The sequence below is a fragment of the Melospiza georgiana genome, chromosome 14, assembly GCF_028018845.1.
Source record: "Melospiza georgiana isolate bMelGeo1 chromosome 14, bMelGeo1.pri, whole genome shotgun sequence".
Taxonomy (NCBI): domain Eukaryota; kingdom Metazoa; phylum Chordata; class Aves; order Passeriformes; family Passerellidae; genus Melospiza; species Melospiza georgiana.
In genome coordinates, this window is record NC_080443.1 from 14077334 (window position 1) to 14101733 (window position 24400).

At 50.5% G+C, this 24400-nt stretch overlaps 2 protein-coding genes across 2 annotated transcripts; both read left to right on the forward strand.

The window, feature by feature from the left end:
- Nucleotides 1-9878, forward strand: PNP (purine nucleoside phosphorylase). Its single transcript, XM_058034468.1, has 6 exons — nucleotides 1-23; nucleotides 3488-3657; nucleotides 4425-4528; nucleotides 5800-5975; nucleotides 8540-8730; nucleotides 9661-9878. The coding sequence occupies exons 1-6, from the start codon at nucleotides 1-3 to the stop codon at nucleotides 9876-9878; spliced, it is 882 nt and encodes a 293-aa protein (XP_057890451.1).
- Nucleotides 9879-17140: 7262 nt separating this feature from the next.
- CALB2 (calbindin 2) lies at nucleotides 17141-23437 on the forward strand. Its single transcript, XM_058034066.1, has 11 exons — nucleotides 17141-17261; nucleotides 20299-20375; nucleotides 20562-20651; nucleotides 20751-20831; nucleotides 21666-21722; nucleotides 21827-21904; nucleotides 22017-22072; nucleotides 22278-22317; nucleotides 22438-22491; nucleotides 22726-22797; nucleotides 23040-23437. Exons 1-11 carry the CDS (start codon nucleotides 17171-17173, stop codon nucleotides 23154-23156), a joined length of 813 nt encoding a protein of 270 aa, XP_057890049.1. The 5' UTR covers nucleotides 17141-17170; the 3' UTR covers nucleotides 23157-23437.
- The last annotated feature ends 963 nt before the right edge of the window (nucleotides 23438-24400 follow it).

Here is a 24400-nt window from a genome sequence, read left to right on the forward strand (position 1 = left end):
ATGGCCTATGCTGAGGAAGACAGGTAAGGTGCTGTGAAATAGGGGGTGCACGGACGTCCAAGCTGGATGGGACTAACAAAATTACATCTCTTTTCTTCACCTTGTTTCCTTTCTACTGGGCACTCAATAAATGTCAGACAAAGGCTGCTCAGAAGCAAACATCTTATTACTGGAGAGCAATCTGGCCATCTGCCTGTGCAGGTGCTGGTATTATGAAATATGGCAGCGAGTAGGTGACCTTGGGAGAGGTTATGGGCCAGAAGAGGCAAATATCTCCTGTGGAGAGGCACAGACTGTGAATACTTATGGCCATGTGCCCCCAAACATAATGCTTTAGCTGTTTAGTGGGATACGTCTGCTTTTTTTGCATAGATTTGCTTTCAGCCAACTTAGAAGCAAATAAGAGTGTGGTTTTTTTCATGCCATAAAAGATCTGTCACCGGTGACAGTCCTGTGTTTTGCAACAGATGTGTTTCTCCAGTGGATGACAGCAATCACAATAAAGGGGATTGTGTTTTCAGCTGATCCTGTGATTTAATCCAAAGCGATGCTACCGAGCACTATTATTAGGTGTGCATTGTTAGAGCAGCTAGAGGGGCCTTTGTGCTCCATGTATTAATTCAGGCTGTCAAAAAGCTTGCACAGGCCTTGTGCTCTTGCAGTTCCAGGCTGAACACTCTGCTGGGTGACCCACGGGTCAAACTCCCCCTTTGCTCCTGCTGAGCAGGTATCTCCCTTGCATTCAGAAATTATCAGTGCTTGCCAGTCCCTTTGATGTCACCGGAAGGTTTCTGAAAGCGAAATACTGCAAGCAGATTAATTTTGGCATCGCTGTGCTCTCAGCACTGGGGACAGCTCTGATGTGCCCAAAGCCTTTGGGAAGGACAGGGCTCTGCCAGGCCCCTGTGCACTTGCTGGAGCCCCTTTCAGGCAAGGAAACATATGCAGCACTGGAGATTTACTTCTTTGGTTAAGAAGTATTTTAATATCTTCTGTTTAAAAGGGGAAAAAAATCCACCATAACTTGGCATAGCTCAGTCAGTCCTGATATCCTCTGCAGACATTGAATGGGTTCCATCCCACATTCCTAAAATTTCTGAGGATATAGGAATAATATCCATTCTCTAATGTTATTTTGCAATGGTTTTTGCTCTTCAAAAAAACCAAAAACTCAAACAAGCAGTATTATGGTCACGAGGAAGAGCAGATCCTGGTGACCTTGTTCTTTTCTCCTGCCTGCCACAGGTATGTCAAAACCTTGGGCATTACATATAAATTCTCTTGGTTTCCTTGAATTTCTAAACAAGGATTACAGTTATTCAACAGAGAAATTGGGGGGAATTGTTCATTAATGTATGTAAAGCACTTTTAAAGCTTTTGTCTGCGAGCAAGTGATAACGTAGTCGACTGTAGTCTTTATTAATGTCATTTTCACAGCTCCTGCTTATTTCAGGAGCTCATGATACACTTAGAAAATTCAGTATGTGATGGTAAATAAACTCTCTCATTTCCAAACTTTTCCTTTGAAAAGTACTTCAGCTAAGTATGATTCTTCATTTTAATCTATGCGTATGGAAGTTATTTCTTCCCACTGGATTGCAAGTTTATGATATTTTTGGGTATTTTTGACATTGCAGTTTTTAACTAGGACTGTAAGTTTGCTGTATTTTATGCTGGATAGGACTTAGAGTAGCAACTAGACTGTCAAGAGGCTAAATGCTCACAGAAAACACCTGTGCAGTAACTACTGACCCTGTCAGTATAAAGAGAAAGCATAGAATTGAGAACCTTTGTTTCAATATCTGGTACTTTAGTTGGAGGAACCAGTTGTACACAGTCAAATCCTCTTAGTGGCCTGAAACCTCCTGCAGTGAGGAGCGCCTCACCTCTGAAAGCTTTTATGTCTGTCCTCTAAGACTGCTGAGAGCAGCATCACAGCATTACTAGGGTTTACACCTCTGGAAAAAAAAGACTTGACAAAAAAGAACCAAAAGAAACATTCCTGGATAGATAGTGACTGCTCATCAGCACCTCCAGTCAATTTTACATCACCCACAGCCTCACAGTATCTGATTTTCTCACCTCTCAATAATGAGATCAACTTTTCATAGAGAGGACTGCTGACCCTGCCTGTGGGTTCACTCCAGGATCCAGTCCTCTACCATGTGCAATCATTAATTCTGCTCATCAATGGTAATGATTGAGTTGCTTCCAAGAACTATTAGTACCTCTGCTTTTGAGGATAGTTTCCAATCAACCTTGATATTGACTTTCAGAAAGTCTCTGCACTGTCCTATTGAAAACAGGATTATAGGATTATTTTGCTATTGATTGTGTTTCAAAACTGTGATTAAGGCATCTGAATACTGGGCCAAGAGGTTAAAAGTTGAACTCTTCTCCTTTCCCATGAGACAGATGTACAACAGGCACTGTAATGCCAGCTTCTATCCCTCCTTCAGGCAATGGGGCTCCCTGATGGATTAGACTTTTTTTAACTGAGGTATTTGCCGAGTCCCCCTCTTAAATCACTTTAAACTCTGGAGCCCAAATTCCTGGTTTTCACTTGTTTTGGTGGAGACTGATGTCATTGGGCCTCTTGGGCTGCAGGTGTGATCCCATGCCCACTCTGTGGGATGAGTAAGATCTCCATGTTTATCTTCTGTACTGAAGGCACGAGGCATCAAGAGGGTGGGTGTCTGACATGTGGTACCAGCCTAGATGGAAGTGGTGGGAGCTGATGGCACTCAGCACTTACAGAGATTGCCTTCTCCATCTCTGTAGATGATGCTTGACCCATGTCTCAGAAGTTCACCTGAATCTTTACCTACTGCAGATGACAGTGTCTACTCCTTCATCAGCACAGCATTCCAGATCTGTTGTTCAGGTGTCTTCAGAACTCCACACATTTGTATTTCCTCATCACAGGCTGGACATCCCCATGCACACTCATATAGGTTGGAATTTCTCAGTCTAATTGCGCTTTTCCCTTTCTTCAGGAACTCAGGGGAGACCAGAGCCCATCAGGAGCTGGAATGGTTATGCCTTGTGACATTTCTGTGATCTAGGTATCATTAGCCATTCTTCATCTACAGAAAGAAACCAGCCAAGAGGATTCAAATGATTTCCCTGTAGTCAGGGGTAAAATACATGAGATTAAAGCGATGCATCTTCAATAATAGCAGTGAAGCTTCTATTATTATAGTCTTAATGAAATTTCTTTTTCCCTGCACCTTTTATCCTTTGAAGCTTGTTCTTTGAACGGGCTGGTAAGTCTCCCTGGCCTGTTCTCCTCCTACAGAAGCAGCTATGAGGCGTGCCAGGAAGGGCTGGTAAGTCTCCCTGGCCTGTTCTCGTCCTGCAGAAGCAGCTATGAGGCGTGCCAGGAAGGGCTGGTAAGTCTCCCTGGCCTGTTCTCGTCCTGCAGAAGCAGCTATGAGGCGTGCCAGGAAGGGCTGGTAAGTCTCCCTGGCCTGTTCTCCTCCTGCAGAAGCAGCTATGAGGCGTGCCAGGAGGCAGCAGAGTGGCTGCGTGCCCGCGCTGCCCGGCGGCCCAGGGTCGCCATCGTCTGCGGCTCCGGGCTGGCAGCTCTGGCTGATGTGCTGGACAGCAGGACAGTCTTCCTGTACGAGGACATCCCCCACTTCCCAAGGAGCTCAGGTGAGCACAGCTCAGGCCATCAGCACCCCAGCCACCAGCAGCCTGCAGCACAGCCTCACACGGGGATCATTCAAGCCTGCAAACCAATCCCACGCTGGCGAAATGTGTGTTCACAGTAAAAAAACATAAATATCGTAGCACAGATATAGGTATTTGTGGCCACAATTCTCTTTACAGAGAAAAGCTAAGCACAATTTCCCAAGAATTTCCTCTAGGAAAGGCAGCAAGAAAACCTCAGAGAAAAAGGGAAAACAGTTCTTATCTCTGCTTGCTGCTCCTGTTGTTTTGCACCTGTGGAATGAGTTATGGAGATTGTTTACCCAAAGTGATTTGTCAATTAGATTCTGCTGAAAACTGTTTTGTTTCCTTGGCCAATTGGAAAAAGTTGTGTCCTGACTATTGGGAGATAGTCACAAGTTTTCTTTGGTATTCTGTAATACTTCTATAAAAATTCTATAAAATTTTATGGTATTCTATAATAATTCTGTAATATAAGTATAGTATAGCTGTAATGTAATATAGTATAATTTTAATAAAGCAAGTGTTCAGCATTCCAAAGCCTTAGAGTCAGATGCCAATCATTTCCTTCATTGGGGGCCCTACTTTTCAATAGGTATTTATTTGTTTGTTTGTTTGTTTGATTGATTTCCAGCTCCTGCTTTTGCAGTGCTTGGCCCTGCAGTAAAGCAAAATCATCAACAAACAGATCCCTCTAGAGTCAAATTCCTTGAGACCTGTAACTAAAATGCCGCTTTGTTAATTTCCAGTGTCAGGGCACGTTGGCAGATTGGTGTTTGGGGAGCTGAATGGACAGTCCTGCGTGTGCATGCAGGGACGATTCCACTCCTATGAAGGCTACTCTCTCAGCACGGTGAGCTCTCCTTAAGGAAAATATTCACCATGGGGAGAGGTATTTAAAAGCTGCAGAAGTGACTGCTTGCCTTGCTATCTAGCTGCAGGATGTTAGCTCTTGCAATGAACTTACAGTGCTCTCGAAATGAGTCTTTCTTAGATTTCAGATCTGCCCCCAGAAAATAAAATTGGGAGTTCAAACCAAGAAGTAGTTGGCTTCTGCTGGGTGAAGGTGATGCTGCACAGCCACACAAATTGGCTGACCCTGCTGCTCTCACAGAGGGAAATAGTTTATCATATAAGGCAGATTAATTTACATGCTTTAACTTAGTCAGTTTAATCATGATTTAAATCAACAGCGAGAAGACTTCGATAAGAATAATCTATTTCAATCTTCTATTGCATTTATATAGTTTAAAGCTTTCTTTTTCCCTAGAAAAATTCCCAGGCTACTGCAAGCAGCTATAACTTCCCAGATAACATACTGGGATGTGTGGAGATTTATCTTACCTACCATGCACATATATATTTTTCTGCTAGAAAACAACAATAGTATTTATTTATTGGCTCTTTATTTTTTTTTTTTTTTTTTTGTATTTGGATAACTCTGTGATTTTCCTTTTTTGCAATGAGGTTATTTGCATTTGGATATAAACTGTAATTTTTGGCACCACCCAACTTCTTATAGAAAACAGCTATTTTAAAACCATTCAATACAAAGTTAGCTTTATCAAGATGTGTTTGTCTATTAAAATTAACTTACTTCTTAAAGAAGTGGTGCCCATTACTAGGAAATATTTTGCTCACAGTAGCATTTCATTGATAGCAGGTATCATCCAAATTCCTTTGTGACTCCTCAAAATCAAACTTCTCTAAGTTTTATTTCTCCAGCTCCCAACTGTTCCTTAGCTTTGGATTACTCTCCAAGTCCATGTGCCTAAGTAGTTACTTCAATCAGCACAGTGGCTTGATCTCTGCAAGACCTTGGCAGTGAGCAAAAAACTATCTGCATATTTTTTCTGTACCACCTTTATTTGACCTTAGTGCAACTGTAGGAAATGTGGTCTTGGGTTTTAATGAGAGATTTTTTTTCATTGCAAGATTATGTTTAATTTGCTTAAAAAGCATTAACATTCTATTTAAATTAGAGGAATGTTTAAAATTGCAGAAGGTTGTTTTGTCTCCATATGTAGACTCTTTGCATCCACAAATTGTGATACTACAAATGCAGTAGCAATGGCTGTCTGCTGACTGTGACACACTTTGCACATTGGCTTTTGGTTCTTGCAGGTCACCTTTCCCATCAGGGTGTTCTTTCTCCTGGGGGTGGAGATCTTGATTGTCACTAATGCTGCTGGAGGACTGAATCCCCACTTCCAAGTGGGGGACATCATGTTCATAAGGGATCACATCAGCTTGTTTGGCCTGGGAGGGCAGAACCCCCTGCGTGGACCAAACGATGAGAGGTAAGAAGGCATTGGCTCCATTGTTACCAATTAATCCTTTCTTCCTCCAGCCATGGGCTGGGACTGCCAGTTGTGCCTACTGACAAATGTCTACTGAGAGGCAGAGTTTGGCTCCAGGTAACCTCAAGGGAAGAGTTACAGCAGGAGCTGTGTGTGCCGTGCCACCTGCCCTGCCTTCCCTTGGCTGTTGCTTACTTGTACAAGCCTACAAGGAGCTTACACACAAACCCCCAGAAGGTTTTGTTTTGTACAAGTAGGCTTCTGATCCTTCTCCTGACACGACCAGCTGTACCATCTGCTAAAGACATCCACTGCTCTTCTTCTTATCACTCCCTCTTGCTGTTGGCTCCTCTTAACTGAGCAATCAGTGAACTGTGCTGTCCCCAGCCTGGGTTTATCAACAGCCATTTCTGGTGTGATGGAATGGGTACAGCAGAGGCCAGGCAGTAACTGGAGGGCAGAGCAAAGATGAAACCTCTAAATTTCCTGATTACCACTGCTGTATCCAGGTCTCCAAAGTGGAGTGCCTCTGTATTCACTGAAGGCATTGCTCTGATGAGAGGTGGTTGTCTTGGCAGCTTCTTCAGAGACCTTGAGATCTACAAGAGCCACCTGCTGCTGGCTGAACTGGGAAGTCAGCTTTCCTGTACCGGCTGTGTAGCAGAATCTTTACCTTACTGAGAGTGCAGAGAGGAACTTCTAGCATATTCTCACCCCTGAACTGCAGTTGCCACCAGATTTGGATTTGCTTTGAGCAAGATGCTGGACTAGATGACCTCAAGGTCCCTTCCAAAATGAATTTATGATCCCCAAATCCTTCCAAGACACCATCAGACTGGTGAGGTGGAAGGCCCTTTGTGAAAAATGGATGTGTTTGCAGGGCAGGCATCTGGATTGACCTCAGATCTTCCCAGAGAGAAAGTTCTGCTGAGAGTAAGGTGCCCTGCCTGGCTTTCAGTCAGCTCCTTCCTGATGTTACAGCAGACCTGGCTCTTGCTTCTGAAAGGATCTGAAAGGTGCTGGCAGCTGCCTCAGGAGAAATAATCACTGTGCTGCGATTCCATGGCAAGAGGACAGTACCCATCTGAAGTGGAACATCTTTACATTTTTGTAGGTATTGCTGTGGGTTGGAGGAAAGTGATCAAAAGCAGAGAAGCTACGTGGAGTGTTTAAAGCTCTCTGGGCTTGCATAATTGCTCTGGAGCAGGAGGAGAGGCTCCAATCAAACAACTGCATCTGGACAGTGTTCAAAGGCAGCATAGCTGCCTCATTGCCTCCCCAAAGCAGCTGCTTGGTGAAGACTGCAGTGCTCTGGGAGGTGACTTCTGTACTGCTGACCAAGGCATCAAAATGGGCAAAAGGTCTTTATGAATCAGGTTTCAAAGTATTGCAGAGATTTAGCTTAGCAAACTCCTAAAATCCTGTCCAGCTGAGCTACCAGGAAGGATTTATCTAAGCACAACAGAGCAAAACTAGAGGCAATGAAGTGATGTGGAAATAATATTTTTTTAATAAATTAGAGATTGGGCTTCTGCATTGCTGGCCATCCTTCAGAAAAGGGAAGCAATTTTCATGGTGATGAATACTTATTACCTTAGACCAGAAGGGGAAGTTTGTTTTTATTTATGTAATATTTAGTGTTTATAAAAACAAAATAAGCCACCTACTGCCCTAAGCATTCAGCTGGAAGAACATGTAAACAAACAGAAGCTATAATAGCATAAATGAGGGACCTGGTCCACTCCCACTGATCTGCATTGGTGAACATGGCTGGGAGTTTATTTTCCAGGTCTCCTCAGTGGCAGCATAACAGTGTTTGCCATCTACTGCTGCAGGATTCACTCCAGCAGGATTCACTTCAGCAGGAGCAGGACTGAGCTGCTATTTTAAGACCAAAAGCAAGAGATCCAGTCTTGAAGCAGAAGATGAAAGCTACCTAAAATATGGCCCTGGAGCTCCAAGATGTAAAGTAGCTGCCTGCTGTGATGGGCCTTAAATATAGGGACTGATGCTCCATCAGGCCAGGCTCAAACCTCCATCCAGGGACAGCCTGAGGGACTCTGTGCCTCAGAGCAGCCACTGTCTGGTGGGGAATGTTTAAAAGACATCATGAGCAGTTACTGAGGAGAGAGAGATGTGGCCATCAGTGCTCCCTAGAGACAGGAGCCCTTGAAAGACCATTCCAGAAGGGTTCCTGCAGAAGGGAGGTAGTGCCAGACCTTCCAACAGTCTTGGATGACTAGATCTAGCAGGACTGTCACTCCCAGGTAGGTGCCCCATTCCTGGAAAGATTCAGGGTCAGGTGGGACAGGACTCTGAGCAACCTGTTCTAGCTGAAGATATCCCTGCTCACTGCATGGGTTTTGATGAGATGGCCTTTGAAGGTCCCTTCCAACCATGACTGATGGTAGAATTACCTGATTATAAGAGTGGAATGAGAGAGATTGCATCCATGGCAGGTCTGCCCTCAACACTTCCTTTTTCTCTAAAGAATGACCACGCCTGGACTCTGACAGAGGGAACAGAAGCACGATCACACAGCTGTGCCCTTTTCTGCCTTTCAGGTTTGGAGTGAGGTTTCCCTGCATGTCAGACGCTTATGAACCAGATCTGCTCAGCCTGGCCATGGAGAGTGCCCAGGAGCTGGGGCTGCTGAGCTTCACCAGGGAAGGAGTGTACTGCCTGCAGGCTGGGCCCAGCTACGAGACCGTCGCCGAGTGCCGCCTGCTGCAGGCGCTGGGAGCCGACGCTGTGGGTGAGCTGCCAGCCCGGGCTGCCAGGGCTCTTGGAGCACATGGATTGGACAGTTAATTCTGCTCAAGGCTGACTTGCTTCGGTCTTTGACTCTCTGAAGTCTCCTGGGGCTGGAGAAATGAGCTCTGTGTATTTCTGCTTCATTCTGCAGTGGCTTAGTGCAGCTCCTGGGAGGATCTGCACAAAGTCCCTGTGCTTACAGCTGAGCAGGACAGGGATCCCAGCACAACTTTGTGTTTATTCCCCAAACACAAAGCTTCTCATGCTCAGATGGCTCCATTTCAGGAGGACTGAGTGGGGCTCAATAAAAATGAAGTCTTTTTATAGTATTTTTCTTCTAACTGTGACATTGTAAAGATTTTCACTGTGCTTTTTCTCTACAAACCAGCCTTCCTTATGAGTCTTGTTTAGGGATGGTAATCATGGATACCTTCCCAACTGTGTAAAAGAAAAGTAAGTGCCATGATCCATATGATTTCTCCAGCTAGGATTCCTTCCATGACCCCTGGCTCATGGAAATATGTATATTAACACCTGCAGATTCGCTGTGTGTGAGGAAAGGAGCTCAGCTCCTTTCAAAGCCATTTTTATTTGCAGTAGCTTTTTGAGCCAAGGAAGAGCCAAACTGATATGACACAGCACATCAGTACTTCCTTAGCAAGTCTGCAAGCAGTCTGACACATCTTGAGGAGGGAGCTGTGGCACAAGGATCAAATGCAGGAGGTTTATTGTGCTGAGCAGAGTTGTAACTGTAGTCTGCAGCTATTTGAGCCTTGTACATATCACAGCCTTTAACTATTACAGAGTTCAGACACAGAGCTGGGGGGAGTGAGACAACGGCGTGTGCTTGGAGGCAGGATCGTGCAGCCTTGGAGAGATCTTGTTTTGGTGTAAATCCTGACTCATTCTGGTCCTTCCTCTCCTCCTGCAGGCATGAGCACTGTCCCAGAGGTAATTGTAGCCAGGCATTGTGGCCTCCGAGTCCTTGGGATCTCCCTCATCACCAACAAAGCGGTGATGAGCTACAGCAGCCAGGAGAAAGCCAACCACGAGGAGGTGCTGCGCATCTCGGTGCTCCGCGCTGAAGCCCTGCAGAAACTGATCTCACACCTCCTTGGCAAGCTGGGGGAAAGCTCAGACTCTCTATGACCTCCAGCCATCAATCCTTCATAGCATAACCTGTGTGAACACTACCAAGTGTTGGGGGAGAGCTGTTGGTGGACTGTCCCTTTCTGTCTGGATTTTGAATTGACCTTTTGATCTTTGTGCTTTATCTGATCAGGTGCAGAGCTTCACTTTGAATTTTGCCGGGATGATCCCCTCACTACAGTCAGTGACCAAAACAGCTTACTGGCACTTCAACACATTCCCAAACCCCCGTGTCAGCAGAGCCCCAGAGACTGTGACCTCCACCTGCTCTCTTGGGACACCCTCCTGCCCCAAATCTCTGCTCCCCATTGCACATAAGCAGGTCAAGGGTTGGTCATGGGGCTTGGTGCCTGCTTCGGTAGAGCCTGGTCTGAAACCAGAGGAAGCCCACAAAAAGACTGTGTTTTGGATACATGAAATGGGCCAGGCTAAAGATGAGATCTGCCTGGAACAAGCAATGGTGCAGAGCAGGTGAATTGCAATTGATTTTACAGCTTGGAAAACCCCTGCATTGCCATGGGGTTGTGGGGCTTCCCCTCCCAGAAGGTCTCCCAGAAATCCCACTCTTTCCTCATCCTTGGCACCTCATGACCAGCTGCAGAGCTCAGTTGCTGTTTGCTACAGTGCAGAACATCCCCAGCACTCCTCACACCTCCCTATTCTGTTTCATTGCCCAATTTAGCAGGACATGAAAATTCAGCTCAGTATAAGGCAAGGCTTACCTGTGCACCATGTAAACATCGCCAAGCTGGAAACAGAATCCAGCTCTATCTCTCCCTGGTTTTGGTCAGTTTCTGGATGTCTTGGAGGTCAGTGTCTTCAGCACTGCAGACTGGTTTCCTGTTGGTGCCCAAAGACAGAGAAATCTGTTTGATCCCATGTTTCACATGAGCTTTGCTGCTGTCCCTTTGCAGCAGATTTTGGAGCAACAACGGTTTGTGGATTTTAGCAATGTGAAATTACAAGGGAGATATTTTGAAACAGATATGATATTTTTCTGAGACTTTTTTGGTCCTCTTACATAAAGCAAATGAACCAAACAGTGACTAAAGGACAAACAGGAGAGGTTCTCCCTTACCAGTGCTGATGGTCTGTCAAGAAAGGGGGAACATTCACCAGAATGGTGCATTATTCGTTGTTCCTCAAAGGTCAAGCTGAGCTGTGGATGCAGCTGGATGTGAAACAGTGACAGTAATTATTAGATAACCTTTTTCCCTTCATTTATCTTGTAGTTCTCTATAAAGCCCATCACTGTCATAGCTAAATGTTTTTAGGTGACTCAGTGGTCTGAACTGAAGACACCCATCCAGTCATGGAGAGCTCCCAACCTGCCTTCCTAAATTTAGCTGACCAGTTGTTTACCAATGACACTTGCCCTCTGTCACAGCCCTCAGCCTTCCATGACATTTCTTCCATTTTTTTCCAGATGGGTATTTGCTTGAAGCCTTTCATGCTGCAATTACTGGTGTCAGCTGCAGTATTCATGGTGCAGCTGTTGCCACCAGGAGGAACAGTTGTGCTGTGAATGTTTTCCATTACATGGTAGCACTTCAGGTGTAGGGGAGCCCTTGGGGTGGCCCCTTGTCTCCTCCTGGACAACGTTACCTGTGGTCAGCCCTGAGAAATACCTGTCCAGCCTGGTCTGGAGGATTTGTACAAGGGAAGGGATTCATTGCTTGTGCTTTTCTGGCAGAGTCACTTGTTCAGCAGCTCCTGGCACTTGGAGGAGCCCTCAGAGACAGCAGCTCTTCCCATTCTGTGGGTCTGACTGTCAGGATAGTCTCTGGGACCAGTTCTGGTGATGATCTGCAAGGGGAGAGAGGCTCCAGCTCCATCTTTCACAATGCTGTTCCCTTTCCAGATCAAGCAGGAGTGAAGTGCTTGTCAAGGGGGACAGCACAAGCAGGGAAATATGAAAAGTGGCAGATGTGCAGAGCAAGAAGGAGCCACTTCTACCTGCTCCCTTTTCAGACTTGTCCCAGTATGAGCTTGTTACAGGGCAGCGAGAGAGCAGATAATTTCCCCTGCCTAGAAAATGGTGCTTCACATTCATCTAATTAATACTTGGTAAATACAAAGTCTCTCAAGTGGGAGTGGAAGGCAGCTGTGCAGTGTGCTGTAGCTAGCAGCAGCCAGAGTAGCTAAGGCTGGGATTTCAGCAAACTCCATTAATTAATCAGAGTCAGGCTGGGCTGGGATGTGAAGGGAAGCATCCAAAAAAACCTGCTGTTGTGCTGGTACTTCTCAGGCAGGGTTTGAGATGATGAGGAGCTTGGCAGCAGCATCTGTTTTCAGCAGGCCAGGTCTGCTCCTCTCTCCAGCTGCACCGGAGGCAGATACCGTGCTCTTGTGTCTGAATACAGCTGAAATGCAACTTAAAATTGAACCTGAAAATCACCCTACAGTTAAATCTTCAGCAAATTATGTCTGTTTAAAAAAAAAAAAAATCTAAATTGCATCTGAGCCCTTAAATAGTTTGGGGCTCTTCTTTCAGCTGGCCAGAGTTGGCTTGGATGGCCCATACTTTGCACGTACATCCTGGTTTTTGTACCTGTCCATGATAAGAGGAAGATGCCCTGGGCACTTGGGAAAGAATCTTATTCATTTGCAGGTGAGAGGAGAAATACAAAACAGAGTGAGCTCATCTGGCTTTTTAATGCGATTTTGTGTTCTTTTACTGCTGATGAATTCCAAAAGTCTGAAATACAGTGATACAAGATGGGAAAGACATGTGGGAAAGGAACTGTGAAGGAATAAAACCTGCTGTGATCCTGAAAACTGTGGTTTTGTTTGCTGTGCCAATGCCACTGGTTAGAAAGAAGGGAGGTGCTTAACTGCTCCCCTTACATCCAACTGCCAGGCTGGAGGGTGACCCAGAGAAACCACACAGAACCACAGAACCACATCCCTGGGGGACAAGAACTCAAGCTCAGGATAAGCAGGACCAACATTTGACCAGCACTTGGCACAGGTATTTCTTACTGATCTCACTAGGCTGACAAACTTATGGCAAAAACACCAAGAACCAAAGTAGCTCAGCTTAACTTCTGAGCAGCTGGGAAGCGCAGTGGGCTGTGGTAATGCCAGAGCAGCAAGTCATCTATGCTGGAGGCAGGACACAGCTCCCTTCATGCTCTGCCTTTTGTGCAGTGCTTTTGGTGGTTTCTGGCAACATCCATGGCTGAAATGACAGCCTCAGCTTTCTTCGTTCCTGTACTCTGTGCCACTTACCTGCTTCTGAAGTCCAGGGCATTGTGTTCATAGAGATACACTGAAAGATGCACGAAAAGCTACCTGGCAAGGGGTAAAAGAGCCCCAAAGACAAGATGATCCTTGCTGCCTCAGTGCTGTGGCTGGCACTGAGCCCAGGTGCTGCCTGATTAGGGAATGCCACCAGCACAGGCTGTCCCATGTGGCTGTACCCATGGCAAAGGGACACATGGAACACCTGTGTCAGTGCAGGGCAGAGCTGGCACAGCTCCTCCTTTACTCACTCACAGCCATGGACTCATGAGCCAGCCCGTCTCATCCTCTGTGCCAGCCTTTTCTTTTTCCTTGCTCATCAGTTCAGAGAAAACTTTCCAGATCACAGGATCCTGCTGTTTCCAGTCCCCTGGAGGAGACAGAGGTGTTATATTGATGCCTTCATGAGAGATTCACATAAAAGTGTGAGGCCAAGAGGAGAAACCTCTGCCACAGCCCTTGGCTGGACCATACCATGAGTGCTTAAGTAGAGATCTCTGCTATTATCTGAGAAACAACCCTGTGACCCAAAAAATCTGATGGTGTGATTCATCCTGTTTCCTTTGCAAGCCTCGGTTTCCCACTCTTTTTTTTTTTTTCACATGAGGTTTGCCTTTTGCATTCTTTCCTATTTAGAAGTAAATCAGAAAGCTTTTAAAAACCTGTGCTGTCTCAGCTCAGCAGCGAGCGTGTGCCTTGCCTTCAAGTTATCAAATTTCCCTTAGATGTTTCTCTTTATTGAAAACCTGCAGTTGAATTAAGGGGATTCTGCTACAGTGGTGTCTTGTTTGGGTTTTTTTCCAAAAGCTTTAGGTCTTCACTGCAAGGATTTCATTTGCAAGAAAGAACTAAACTCTCCCCTGCTGTGCTGAATGTGCAGAGCAGGGGGGAGCGATGTGGATCATGGCAGTGGGTTGATCTCAGAGTGTTGCTGAATTAAGTCCTGGCTCTGTGAAGCAGCATGATGGTCTGTTCTTTCCAAAATCTGATGGCATGTTCAGATTGAATCATAGAGTGTCCTGAGCTGGACCAACAAGGAACATCAAGTCCAATGCCCAAGAATCCCACCATGTGTTGATGTGATGGATCCCATCATCCCTGAGAGTGTTGTCCAAATGCTTCCTAAACTCTGTCAGGGTTGGTGCTGTGACTACTGTGCCCTTCTCCCTGGGTGAAGAACATTTCCTGATATCCAGGAATGATAGGTGGTGGGACAGGGGTGAAGGCTGGAGGAAACCATCCAGCCTTTTCTCCTGCAGAAGGGACACCCATGTGGGACATGGCTTCAAACAGCAGCACAACCACCCCTTGCTTTCCTTTCCTGAAGCTTCACAGCCCTCTCTAAAAGTCTTCCTCAATCTTAGCAAATCCCTTCCTACAACAATGAGCCCCTCTTGCACTGCCAGCTGCTTCAGAGAGGCAGCTTGGGGAAGGATTTCCCCAGAAAGGGAAGGGAATACACCTGGAGCCCAAATATTGCTCCCAGGCCCCACCTTGGAGCAACCTTGGCTCTTTGTTAGCAGAGAGGTGGGTGTCATGGGGCAACATGAATGGTGGTGACCCAGAGCCACCCCTGTGCTGGGCTGGAGCTCTGCTCCACGTGGAGCAGATGATGGACCAGCGTTGGTCCCTGTTCCCATTCTCTCCCCTGCCTGGCACAACTGGGACACATCCCTAAACCCAGTCCTGCAGAAGCAGTGGATGTCTCCTCTCAGCCCCTGGGAAAAATCTGCTCTGGAGGATGTGGGACAGTAAAGCAGTGGGCTCTGCTGGGGAAAATTGTGCTGCAATAATGGAAAAAAGAGGCTTTTTTTGACTAATTTCTGTGCCAAACCACAGGAAATGAGAATGGAATACTCAGGACACCCTTCAGTGTCCCATGAGTGCCTCAAGGCTGTGTTGTGCAGCAGGGAGGAGGAGAAGGCCATCGCACTGCTCAGTGTCCCAGTGTGGCTTTCCTCTTGGGATGCTGGCACAGCATCTCTTCCCCTCTGTGTCCTGCCCTGCCTCAGCTTCCCACAGCATCAGAGCCAGGTGTGGCTCCATCTCCACTGCACTGAGCTCCTCCAGGCCCCTGCCATTCACAGGGAGCACCTCGCCCTCCCTGTTTTCCAGCCAAAAGCCACAAATGAGAGGCAGCAGCACGGGGCAGGATGGGCAGTGCCCCGAATAGCTCCCAGCAGCTGCCTGCTGCCGACTGCGTCCCCGCTCTGCGCACATCTGAACTTCCCTGATGCCTTCTCATCTTTAATTAAGCACTTCCATCAGCTCAGTCTTCTCGCTGGATCTGAATTTTTTTTTCCCTGTAGCCATGGCAACGCTTCCCCTGGGCAGGCTGCGCTGGAGCCAGTGACAAACCCCATGTGTGGCTGTTTTGTTTGGGCCTGGAAACTTCCCTGCCGTTTGGGAAAACTTGGGAAAAGAAAATCCTGCAACGAGCTGGTGAGCGGCAAGAGGAGCCAGCGTGAGGAATGTGTTTTGGGCTGAGCATCCCTTCTGTCCCACAAAGAGCCTTGCTCCAGCAGGGATGGCAGAGCCTTGATCTCAGGATTCCTTGGTTTTTCCTCCAAAAGATGGCTGCGGTGTCCATGTTTTGTGTGGGTGCACTCCAGCCATGGGTGCAAGTGACAGCCCTGCTGGGGCCATTGCATGGTGGTGGTGGTGACACAGGGACTGCCATTGCCCTGCTCCTCCTGCCAGGACCAGCAAATAAGGCATGAAACTGCTATGAGGCAGAGGGACAATAACACAGATATGGTGGCACAGGGCATGGGCATAGTGACTGGGGTAGGACTCGGTGGCGCAGGAAGGGATGCAGGGACTTGAGGAAGGAATGGAGTGACAGGCAGGAGGAGGCAGCAGGGCAGAGTGACAGGGCAGTTAGGTGTCAGGAAAGGGGTAGGTGACATTAAGCAGGGTGGGTGATGTGGAACAGGGGTAAGTGACACAGGGCAGGGATAGGTGACACAGAGCAGGAGTAGATGTCATGGGACAGCAGTAGGTGAGAGAGCAGGGTTAGGTGTCAAGGCAGGGACGAGTGTCAGGGCAGGGGCTGCTGACTCCAGCGCCCAGTGCTGCTCCCAGTGTCCCAGTATCCTGGTGTCTCGGTATCCCTGTGTCCTGGTATTCCAGTGTCCTAATGTCCTGGTATGCTGATGTCCAGGTGTCCTGGTATCTCTGTATCCTGGTGTCCCAATGTTCTTGTATCATGATGTTCTGGTGTCCTGATATCTCGATATCCCTCTGTCCGTGTGTCCCGCTGTCCGTGTGTCCCTCTGTCCCGCTGTCCCGCTGTCCGTGTGTCCCTCTGTCCGTGTGTCCCTCTGTCCCGCTGTCCGTGTGTCCCGCTGTCCGTGTGTCCCTCTGTCCGTGTGTCCCTCTGTCCCTCTGTCCGTGTGTCCCTCTTTCCCGCTGTCCGTGTGTCCCTCTTTCCCGCTGTCCCTCTGTCCGTGTGTCCCGGTGTCCCGCTGTCCCGCTGTCCGTGTGTCCCTCTGTCCGTGTGTCCCTCTGTCCCGCTGTCCGTGTGTCCCTCTGTCCCGCTGTCCGTGTGTCCCTCTGTCCGTGTGTCCCTCTGTCCCGCTGTCCGTGTGTCCCTCTGTCCGTGTGTCCCTCTGTCCGTGTGTCCCTCTGTCCCGCTGTCCCGCTGTCCGTGTGTCCCTCTGTCCGTGTGTCCCTCTGTCCCTCTGTCCCGGTGTCCCGCTGTCCGTGTGTCCCTCTGTCCGTGTGTCCCTCTGTCCCGCTGTCCCGCTGTCCGTGTGTCCCTCTGTCCGTGTGTCCCTCTGTCCGTGTGTCCCTCTGTCCCTCTGTCCCGCTGTCCGTGTGTCCCTCTTTCCCGCTGTCCCTCTGTCCCGCTGTCCGTGTGTCCCGCTGTCCGTGTGTCCCTCTGTCCCGCTGTCCCGGTCCCCGCTGCCCCCCGTGCCCGGCCGGTGTCCCGGGGCGGCGGCGCCCTCTGGCGGCGGCGGGCGGCGCGGCAGCGGCGGGTATAAAAGGCGGCTGCGGGCGGCGGCGGGATCGGGAGCGGCGGGATCGGGAGCGGGATCGGGAGCGGGATGGCCGGCCCGCAGCAGGCCCCGCACCTCCACCTGGCCGAGCTCACCGCCTCCCAGTTCCTCGACATCTGGCGGCACTTCGACGCGGACGGTCAGTCCCGGGGCGCGCGGGACACTTCGCTCCTCAAAAAACCGGCGGGGAGGGCAGCGGGCTGAGCATCCCTGGGGGCGCGGGGCTGAAGGGGGGGTGGTAAAGAGTCCCTGGACATCCCGGAGGAGAGGATAGAGCCTCCACAGCCGCAGCCCGGGGCTAACGGTGAGCCCCCGGGGTGATGGAGAGCCCCCGGGATGCAGAGACTCCAGCACGGAGAGTCTCCGGGGTGATGGAGAGTCCCCGCGGCGCAGCCCCGTCGGTTGAAGCTCCGGGGTCGGGGAAGCAATCGGTCCCCCAAGATCCCCCCCGTCGGGAAAGGACAGGGAGCCCCAGAAGTGGAGCTCACTGGGAGCCCTCAGCCCATGGGACGCTGAGCCCGGGATATCCCGGTTCTCCTTGACATGTCCCCCGGGTGCCTTGAGAGCTGGGATTCGCTCGGGGCTGCTGTCACCTCTGGGTGCTGCTCTGGGCGTTTTGCCCTTCCCGGAGCCCAGTGTCCACCCTCGGTCCCCTCCGTCTCCCTGCCTCGGCAGTGCCCCACACTTGGTACCTGGAAGGAGTGGGGCAGCGTGGCTCCCAGATTGGCCCCAGGGCCACCCCTTGCCAGGAGTGACAGAGCTCCCGGGTGTCCCACACCCGGAGCAGGCTGAGGAACGGTCCCTCCACGTCTGGAGTGCTTGGTCTTTGCCTGCCTGCTCCCCAGCCTCCCAAAACCTCTCCCCAGGGATGCTGGCAAAACCCGTGTCCACTATGGGGATGTCACCTTCCCACAGTCACATCTGGGCAGGACATCCCTGTTTCTACCACTGTCAGCCCCATAAAGGGGGGAAAAGCAAAAACCAGCATTGTTTTGTGGGAAAACAGTTTCTTCCAGCGCTGCGGTGCCGTGAAGGAGGCTCAGCCTGCTGGGAGCAGCAGCCCAGGGGAAAGCTCCTGTCCTTCACTGAGTCTCCTGCTCCTGAAGGGAGGTCTGGGGACCTAAAACCTCCTGGGAACTGCAGCATGTAGCCTCCCCAGCTGCGCTGCTGGAACTGGAGCTCAGCTTGCTCCTGGCTGCATTTTGGGGTCCCCCCCTGCAGCCTCACAGCATCGGGGACACAGACACAGGTCCCTGTCACTGCTGGCACTGGAGCAGCCACCAAGGGGCTGAGAAGGTGGCACTCCAGTGGGAGTGGGCAGCTCCCAGTGTGGGTGTCCAGCTGCCTCCCTGCAGCGTGTCCCACTGTGCCCTTGGATGTGCTCTGTCATCTCCAAAACACCGCGGCAGGCACGGATCCAGCTTGGCCCACGGCCCCCAGGCAGGGCAAGGCTGCAGCACGGCAGGTGCCCAGGAGAGGAGGGGCTCAGGCATCGGGAAAGAAGGTGGCCTTGACAAGGACAATGCTCAGCTGCACCAGGCAGGAGCTCCAACAGCCCTGGCTGCTTCCCTGTGCCAATGGAGGGACCTGGGGTTCATCCGCTCTGCATGGGACTACTTCACCCAAGCTCATCCCTGCATTTAAACCCCTTCAATGTGGCTTCCACGCCTTGAGCCACCTCCCCTCAAGGCTTGCCATGCCCCTTGCTGTCCTCACTTTAGCAGCCACAGCTGCCCCAGGCTCCGAGGTGGAGCTGCATGGACTGGCTGTGGCTCTCCGAGGGGATTTTCCATGACACTCCGCATCCCGCTGCTCTGCAGACATGGATCAGACCTGTCCAAGCTGCTGCTTGGAGAAAGCCGAGCTACTGGCCACAGCTTTTCACTGCCTTATTCTCTTTTCTCAGCTCAAAACTCCTGTTGATTTTTTCTTTTTTCCCCAACTGAATCCAAAGCCACTCAGGGTTCTCCGGCACCCACAAAAGCAAAGCCCCTGGGAAGAGCAGTGGGAAGCCAAAGTACCTCAGTGGGTCACACCAGCACCCCAATATCACCCAAGCCCCTCATCCCCTCCTGGGAAGGATGCTGCTCATCCATGGGGATGTGGTCACCAAAGAGGAAGGTACCCTGGGATCTCCCCAGTGCTTTGAGCTGGGATGTGGATGGGTTATTCCCAGCTGCTGTGCTGCAGTGGGGAGCAGAGGCTGATGGGGAGCCTGCAGGTGATATTGCTGAAGGTGGCGCAGAGCAGGGAGATGTGGTCCAAGCCTCCAGAGGCTGAAATGCAGAGCAGTCCTGGGGGAAATGTTCACAAGGAGAGCCCTCACTATCCCTCAGCCAGGCACTTCAGGGGGAAAGGGCAACATCCCTCTGCTGCATCCAGATGTTCTTGGAAGGGAGGATTTCTAGCAGGGAGGTGACACCTTGCCTGACAGCACCGTGGAGTTGGTGTCTTCACTGCTGTCTCCAGCTGTGATGTGACCCTGCTGCTTCCAGGCACAGCAGCCACCCCCCAAAGCCACCAAGGGCCAGCACTGTGTGTCTGAGCCCTGGCAGAGCCATCCATCCACTGAGAATCCCACAGGCAGGGCAGGGCCATGGATACCCCGGGTTCCAGGGGAACCACAGCACAGATACCGGCAGTGAGAGGTGTGAGGTACACAGGACAGGGATCTTTTGAGCTCCTGGCCATGCTGGAGATTGGCAGTGGGGTCAGCCCTTCCTGGAGCTGATCCTGCACCCAGGATGGGGGGATGCTGTGCTGGGTGCCTTGTCTCTGCTCCTCATTTGCCCCTGTGGCCCCCAAAGGGGGTTGAAAGGAGGCAGTCCTGGTTGGGAAATGCTTGCACAGGATGGGGTGCCTTTATTTAAGGCATCTGATTGAAGCATCAGATAAAGAAAATGCCGCAAAGACCAAGATGAACAAAGTCCCCTGTGCCCCACAAATGAGGGCAAGGGACAAATCCAGGGCTGTGTGTCACCTGGGCAAATCTGGGCATCACTAGTACGTGTAACACTCAGCATCAACATTGGCTGGCATTTCCTTGCTGCCACAGTTGCCTTGGAGCGATGTCCTGGTGCAGAGGGAACAAGTGCCCTGTCCCCTGGGAGCATCCGTCCCTCTCCTCCTGTGCTCTGACACTGTGGAAGTCCTACTGCATTTTTTTCCTCCCACAGGAAATGGCTACATTGAAGGCAAAGAGCTGGAAAATTTCTTCCAGGAGCTGGAAAGTGCAAGAAAGGGGGCGGGTGTGGTAAGAGCATCTTCTGGTTTTGCTCCCTCCTTCCCCTGTTCCCTTGTGTCTTTGGGCATGTTCATGTGAGCCCCACCTCCTTTGGGCACTCATGAGTGGGACTGGGACTCCTCTGGGAAGAAAGCAGGAGAAGAGCAGCACAGGGAATGGGGAAAATGCTCCCAATCTCTCTCTCCTTGCTGGCAGGACTCAAAGAAGGACAATTTGGGTGACAAGATGAAGGAGTTTATGCACAAATATGACAAAAATGCAGATGGCAAAATCGAGATGGCAGAGGTGAGCGGTGCTGGACCTGACAAACCCCAGGTTGTTCATGTTCCACCCCCATGCTCATGTTTCCCCTCCACCATTCCACCATGCCTGTGTTTCCCACAGCTGGCCCAGATCCTGCCCACAGAGGAGAATTTTCTGCTGTGTTTCCGCCAGCATGTGGGCTCCAGTTCAGAGTTCATGGAGGTGAGTGGGACAGGCTGCTCCAGGGGATCCCCAGGGAATTCAATCCAGCTCCACCAAGGGAAAACATCTGGGAGCTTGAACTGCCCAAACCTCCCCTGGTCTCCCCAAAACCCTTGGCAATAACTCAGCACTGGGAAGCAGTGCTGGTTTAGGGAAGAGCAGGAGTAGTGAGTTTTCCCAGTTCTCAGCACCCCTTGGATACTTCTCAGGGCAGTTGGGTGCCTCATCCCAGCCTCCAGGCAAGGTGAGCTGCAAGAATCTGGGGCTTTTTTGTAAACTTCCCCTCATGGATGCTCCTAAGTGCCCCAGGGGTGTGCCAAAGCCAACACTGTTCTGGGCCACCCCTCAACCTCACTGTGCCCTTGCATGGGGTGAACCCACACAGGTGGGAGGGGAAATTGCAGATGGGGAATGAAACATAGCTGGGAGTGGAAGGGAATGTGCAGCATCCTGAAGAGGAAGGAGCTTGTACACGGAAACTGAACCCTGGGTGGAGGGGAAGTCTGAAAGAGGAGCACCGTGTGATATGGGGGGGGGGGGGTAAGCGGACACTATTGTTCAATTGGGGCATGCAATTAAATGTTATTAAATATTAAAGTCTGGTCTTGCATACTGACATGAGGATAAAGGTGCTTGAACTCTTGGTGTGGGGCTGAACGAAAGCATCTAGCCCCAGGGGAGAGCAGATGATGCCAGTGGAAGCTGTGAGATGGCCCCATCTCCTTTAGGGTGGTGGGGGACACCCTCAGCAGGGATTTTTGGGGACACACACACTTGTCAGGGGGGAGTGGGGGACACGAGCCCCTGCAGAGGCTCACGGCAGTCCCTCCGCAGGCCTGGCGCAGGTACGACACGGATCGCAGCGGCTACATCGAAGCCAACGAGCTCAAGGTGGGCTGTGGGCATGGGGTGGGCTGGGCTGGGTCCCTGCCAGTGGGACATTCCTGCTGGGACAGCCAGGGATGGGGACAGCCAGCAAAACCCTCTTCTCCCAGGGCTTCTTGTCGGACCTGCTGAAGAAGGCGAACCGGCCCTACGACGAGCCCAAGCTACAGGAGTACACACAGACCATTGTGAGTGGGACCTGGGGCACTGTGTCCCCACGGGGGTGTCAGCACCCCAGGGGGGTGGCAGGCAGGGGAGGAGGAGGGGATGGGTGACAGGGTGCTGTTTGTGTCCCCACAGCTGCGGATGTTTGACATGAACGGTGATGGGAAGCTGGGCCTCTCCGAGATGTCCCGGTAAGGTCACGGGCAGCGAGAAGGAAGAGCTGGGGAGGGAAAGACACCTGAAATGCTCATGTTTGGGAAAAGTCTGCTCCAGCTTCCAGGGAAAACTGTTTTCCTCTTTAATTTACTCATGTTTCTGAGCAAAACATCACTGGGATTTAAGAAAATGCCTCTTTCTGGCTGCTTCCCCCTCTTCCCTGCCCTTCTTGTTTTTCAGACTTTTGCCTGTGCAAGAAAACTTTCTTCTGAAGTTTCAGGTAACACAATACTACTCCTACTGCTAATAATAACAACAAAAACAACCCATTCCCACTGTTTGTACCTCCAACCCCTCTCTCATACCCTGGCACCTCTCTCATTCCCTTGTCACTTCCCAGGGAATGAAGCTGTCCTCAGATGAGTTCAATGCCATCTTTGCCTTCTATGACAAGGTAGGGAGCCAGCTCATGGGAAACCACCCCAAATAAATGTAACCTGGCAAAAAATAACCCCAAATCATATGGTTTTGGCTGGGGCAATTCCCTGCTCTGGTTTGGGGTGGGAGAACTGGGTTTACCTCTGGCTGTGCTGGGTGAGGGTCTGGGGACGCCCATGTCCAAGGGGGAATTGAAGGGCTTGTGTCCTTGTGTCCTTCCTGCTGTTGATGTCCCTCCCACATTATCCAGGATGGAAATGGCTTCATTGATGAGAATGAGCTGGATGCACTTTTGAAAGACCTGTATGAGAAGAATAAGAAAGTAAGTGGGGGCAGAGCTTGGGTGCCATCCCCAGAGCTCCTCAGTTCCTTCTCCCATCTCCCAGCAGCATCTTTCCATGTCCATGCTCCATGGGGACCAGGAGATGCTGGTCTCAGTGCTGACCCTGCATCCTCATGGGAAGCTGCACTGGAACTGGGGGGAGTGTGATTGTGATCTCAGCCTGGGGGTACTCCCTGGGGGGAAAGGGGATACCCACCCCCAGTGCTCCCCATGCTTTTCAGGAGATGAACATCCAGCAGCTCACCAACTACAGGAAGAGCATCATGAACCTCTCCGACGGGGGCAAACTCTACCGCAAGGAACTGGAGATGGTGCTCTGCAATGAGCCCCCCATGTAGGACCCCATATACACAGCCCACGCTCCTCCTCCCCGAAAACAAGCACAAAGGGGAGCCCCCATCACTGCAGAGCTCCCCCAGCATCTCTTGGGTTTGCTGTAGGTTGCTAAAATCCCATTTGGGGGGGAAAACTTTTTTTTTTTTTCCCATCTGCCTGGTTTGTTTAATGATATGATTTTTTTTTCTTTGCGGGGGTGTTGTTTTCATTCCTTTGGTCTCTTGAGTTTTTATCATTTACCAAAGAACAGTTTACTAATAAATTCAAGTACTGCTAGACTGAAGCCCCTATTTCTCCATCCCATGGTGGGCTGTGGGGTGACAGGGAGGAGGGGGATATCACACTCTGATCCCACAGAGGACGTGGCTGCTGGGTGGGGAAGAGAGATGGAGCATTTGGGAAAGCCCCTTTGGAATGAGGGTGATTGGAAAATCCCTGGGGAGCAGAGCACAGGCAAGCTGGGTGAGGACACTGTACCTCCAATTTATCCCTCCCATTCACCCCTCCCACACCCTGCCAAAGCCCCTGGGACATCCCAAGGGTTGTTTCCCCCACTCCCAGTTTTGGAAACCAGTCCCAGGGTGACGATGCTGGCGGAGTCCCAGTGCAACTTTTCCCATTCCTGTACTGACCAGTGCAGCCCAGCTGAGGCCTGTACGGCCCAGGATGGTGCAGGGCAGTCCCATCTGGACATGTACAGCCCAGTACAACCCTGTACAGCCCACTATGGCCCAGTGAAATCCCACACAGCTCAGTATGGCTCAGAACAGCCCTGTATGGTACAGTGCAGTCCTATATGGCCTAGCACAGCCCCACACAGCCCAGCATGGCCCAGTACAGCCCTGTATATCCCTCTGTGGCTCAATACATTTCTGTATGGACCAGTACCACACTGTACAGACCTGTGTGATTTGTACAGTCCTGTGTAGCTAAGCACAGCCCAGTACAGACCTTTACAGTTCCACATGGCCCTGTACACTCCAGAATGGCACAGGGCAAACAAATACAGCCCCATACAGCCTAGTATGGCCTTGTACAGTCCTGTACAGTCCTGTACAGCTCCATATGGCCAAGTACAGCCCTGTATATCCCTGTAGAGTCACATGTGGTGTGTTACAATCCTGTATAGCTCACTACACAGGCCCAAGACTGCCCTGTGTAGTCTTGTATGGCTCCACGTGGTGCAGTGCAGTTCTATACAGCTCAAGTACAGCACAGCGCAGCCTAGCATGGTGCAGCACCATCC

Excerpts from the sequence above, each read along its gene's own strand:
- PNP (XM_058034468.1), top strand. The coding sequence starts at position 1 with ATGGCCTATGCTGAGGAAGACAG. Across the intron at positions 3,658-4,424 it reads CCACTTCCCAAGGAGCTCAG|TGTCAGGGCACGTTGGCAGA; the intron begins GTGAGCACAGCT and ends GTTAATTTCCAG. Across the intron at positions 4,529-5,799 it reads AAGGCTACTCTCTCAGCACG|GTCACCTTTCCCATCAGGGT; the intron begins GTGAGCTCTCCT and ends TGGTTCTTGCAG.
- CALB2 (XM_058034066.1), top strand. The coding sequence starts at position 17,171 with ATGGCCGGCCCGCAGCAGGCCCCGCACCTCCACCTGGCCGAGCTCACC. Across the intron at positions 17,262-20,298 it reads GCGGCACTTCGACGCGGACG|GAAATGGCTACATTGAAGGC; the intron begins GTCAGTCCCGGG and ends TTCCTCCCACAG. Across the intron at positions 21,723-21,826 it reads TCGAAGCCAACGAGCTCAAG|GGCTTCTTGTCGGACCTGCT; the intron begins GTGGGCTGTGGG and ends CTCTTCTCCCAG.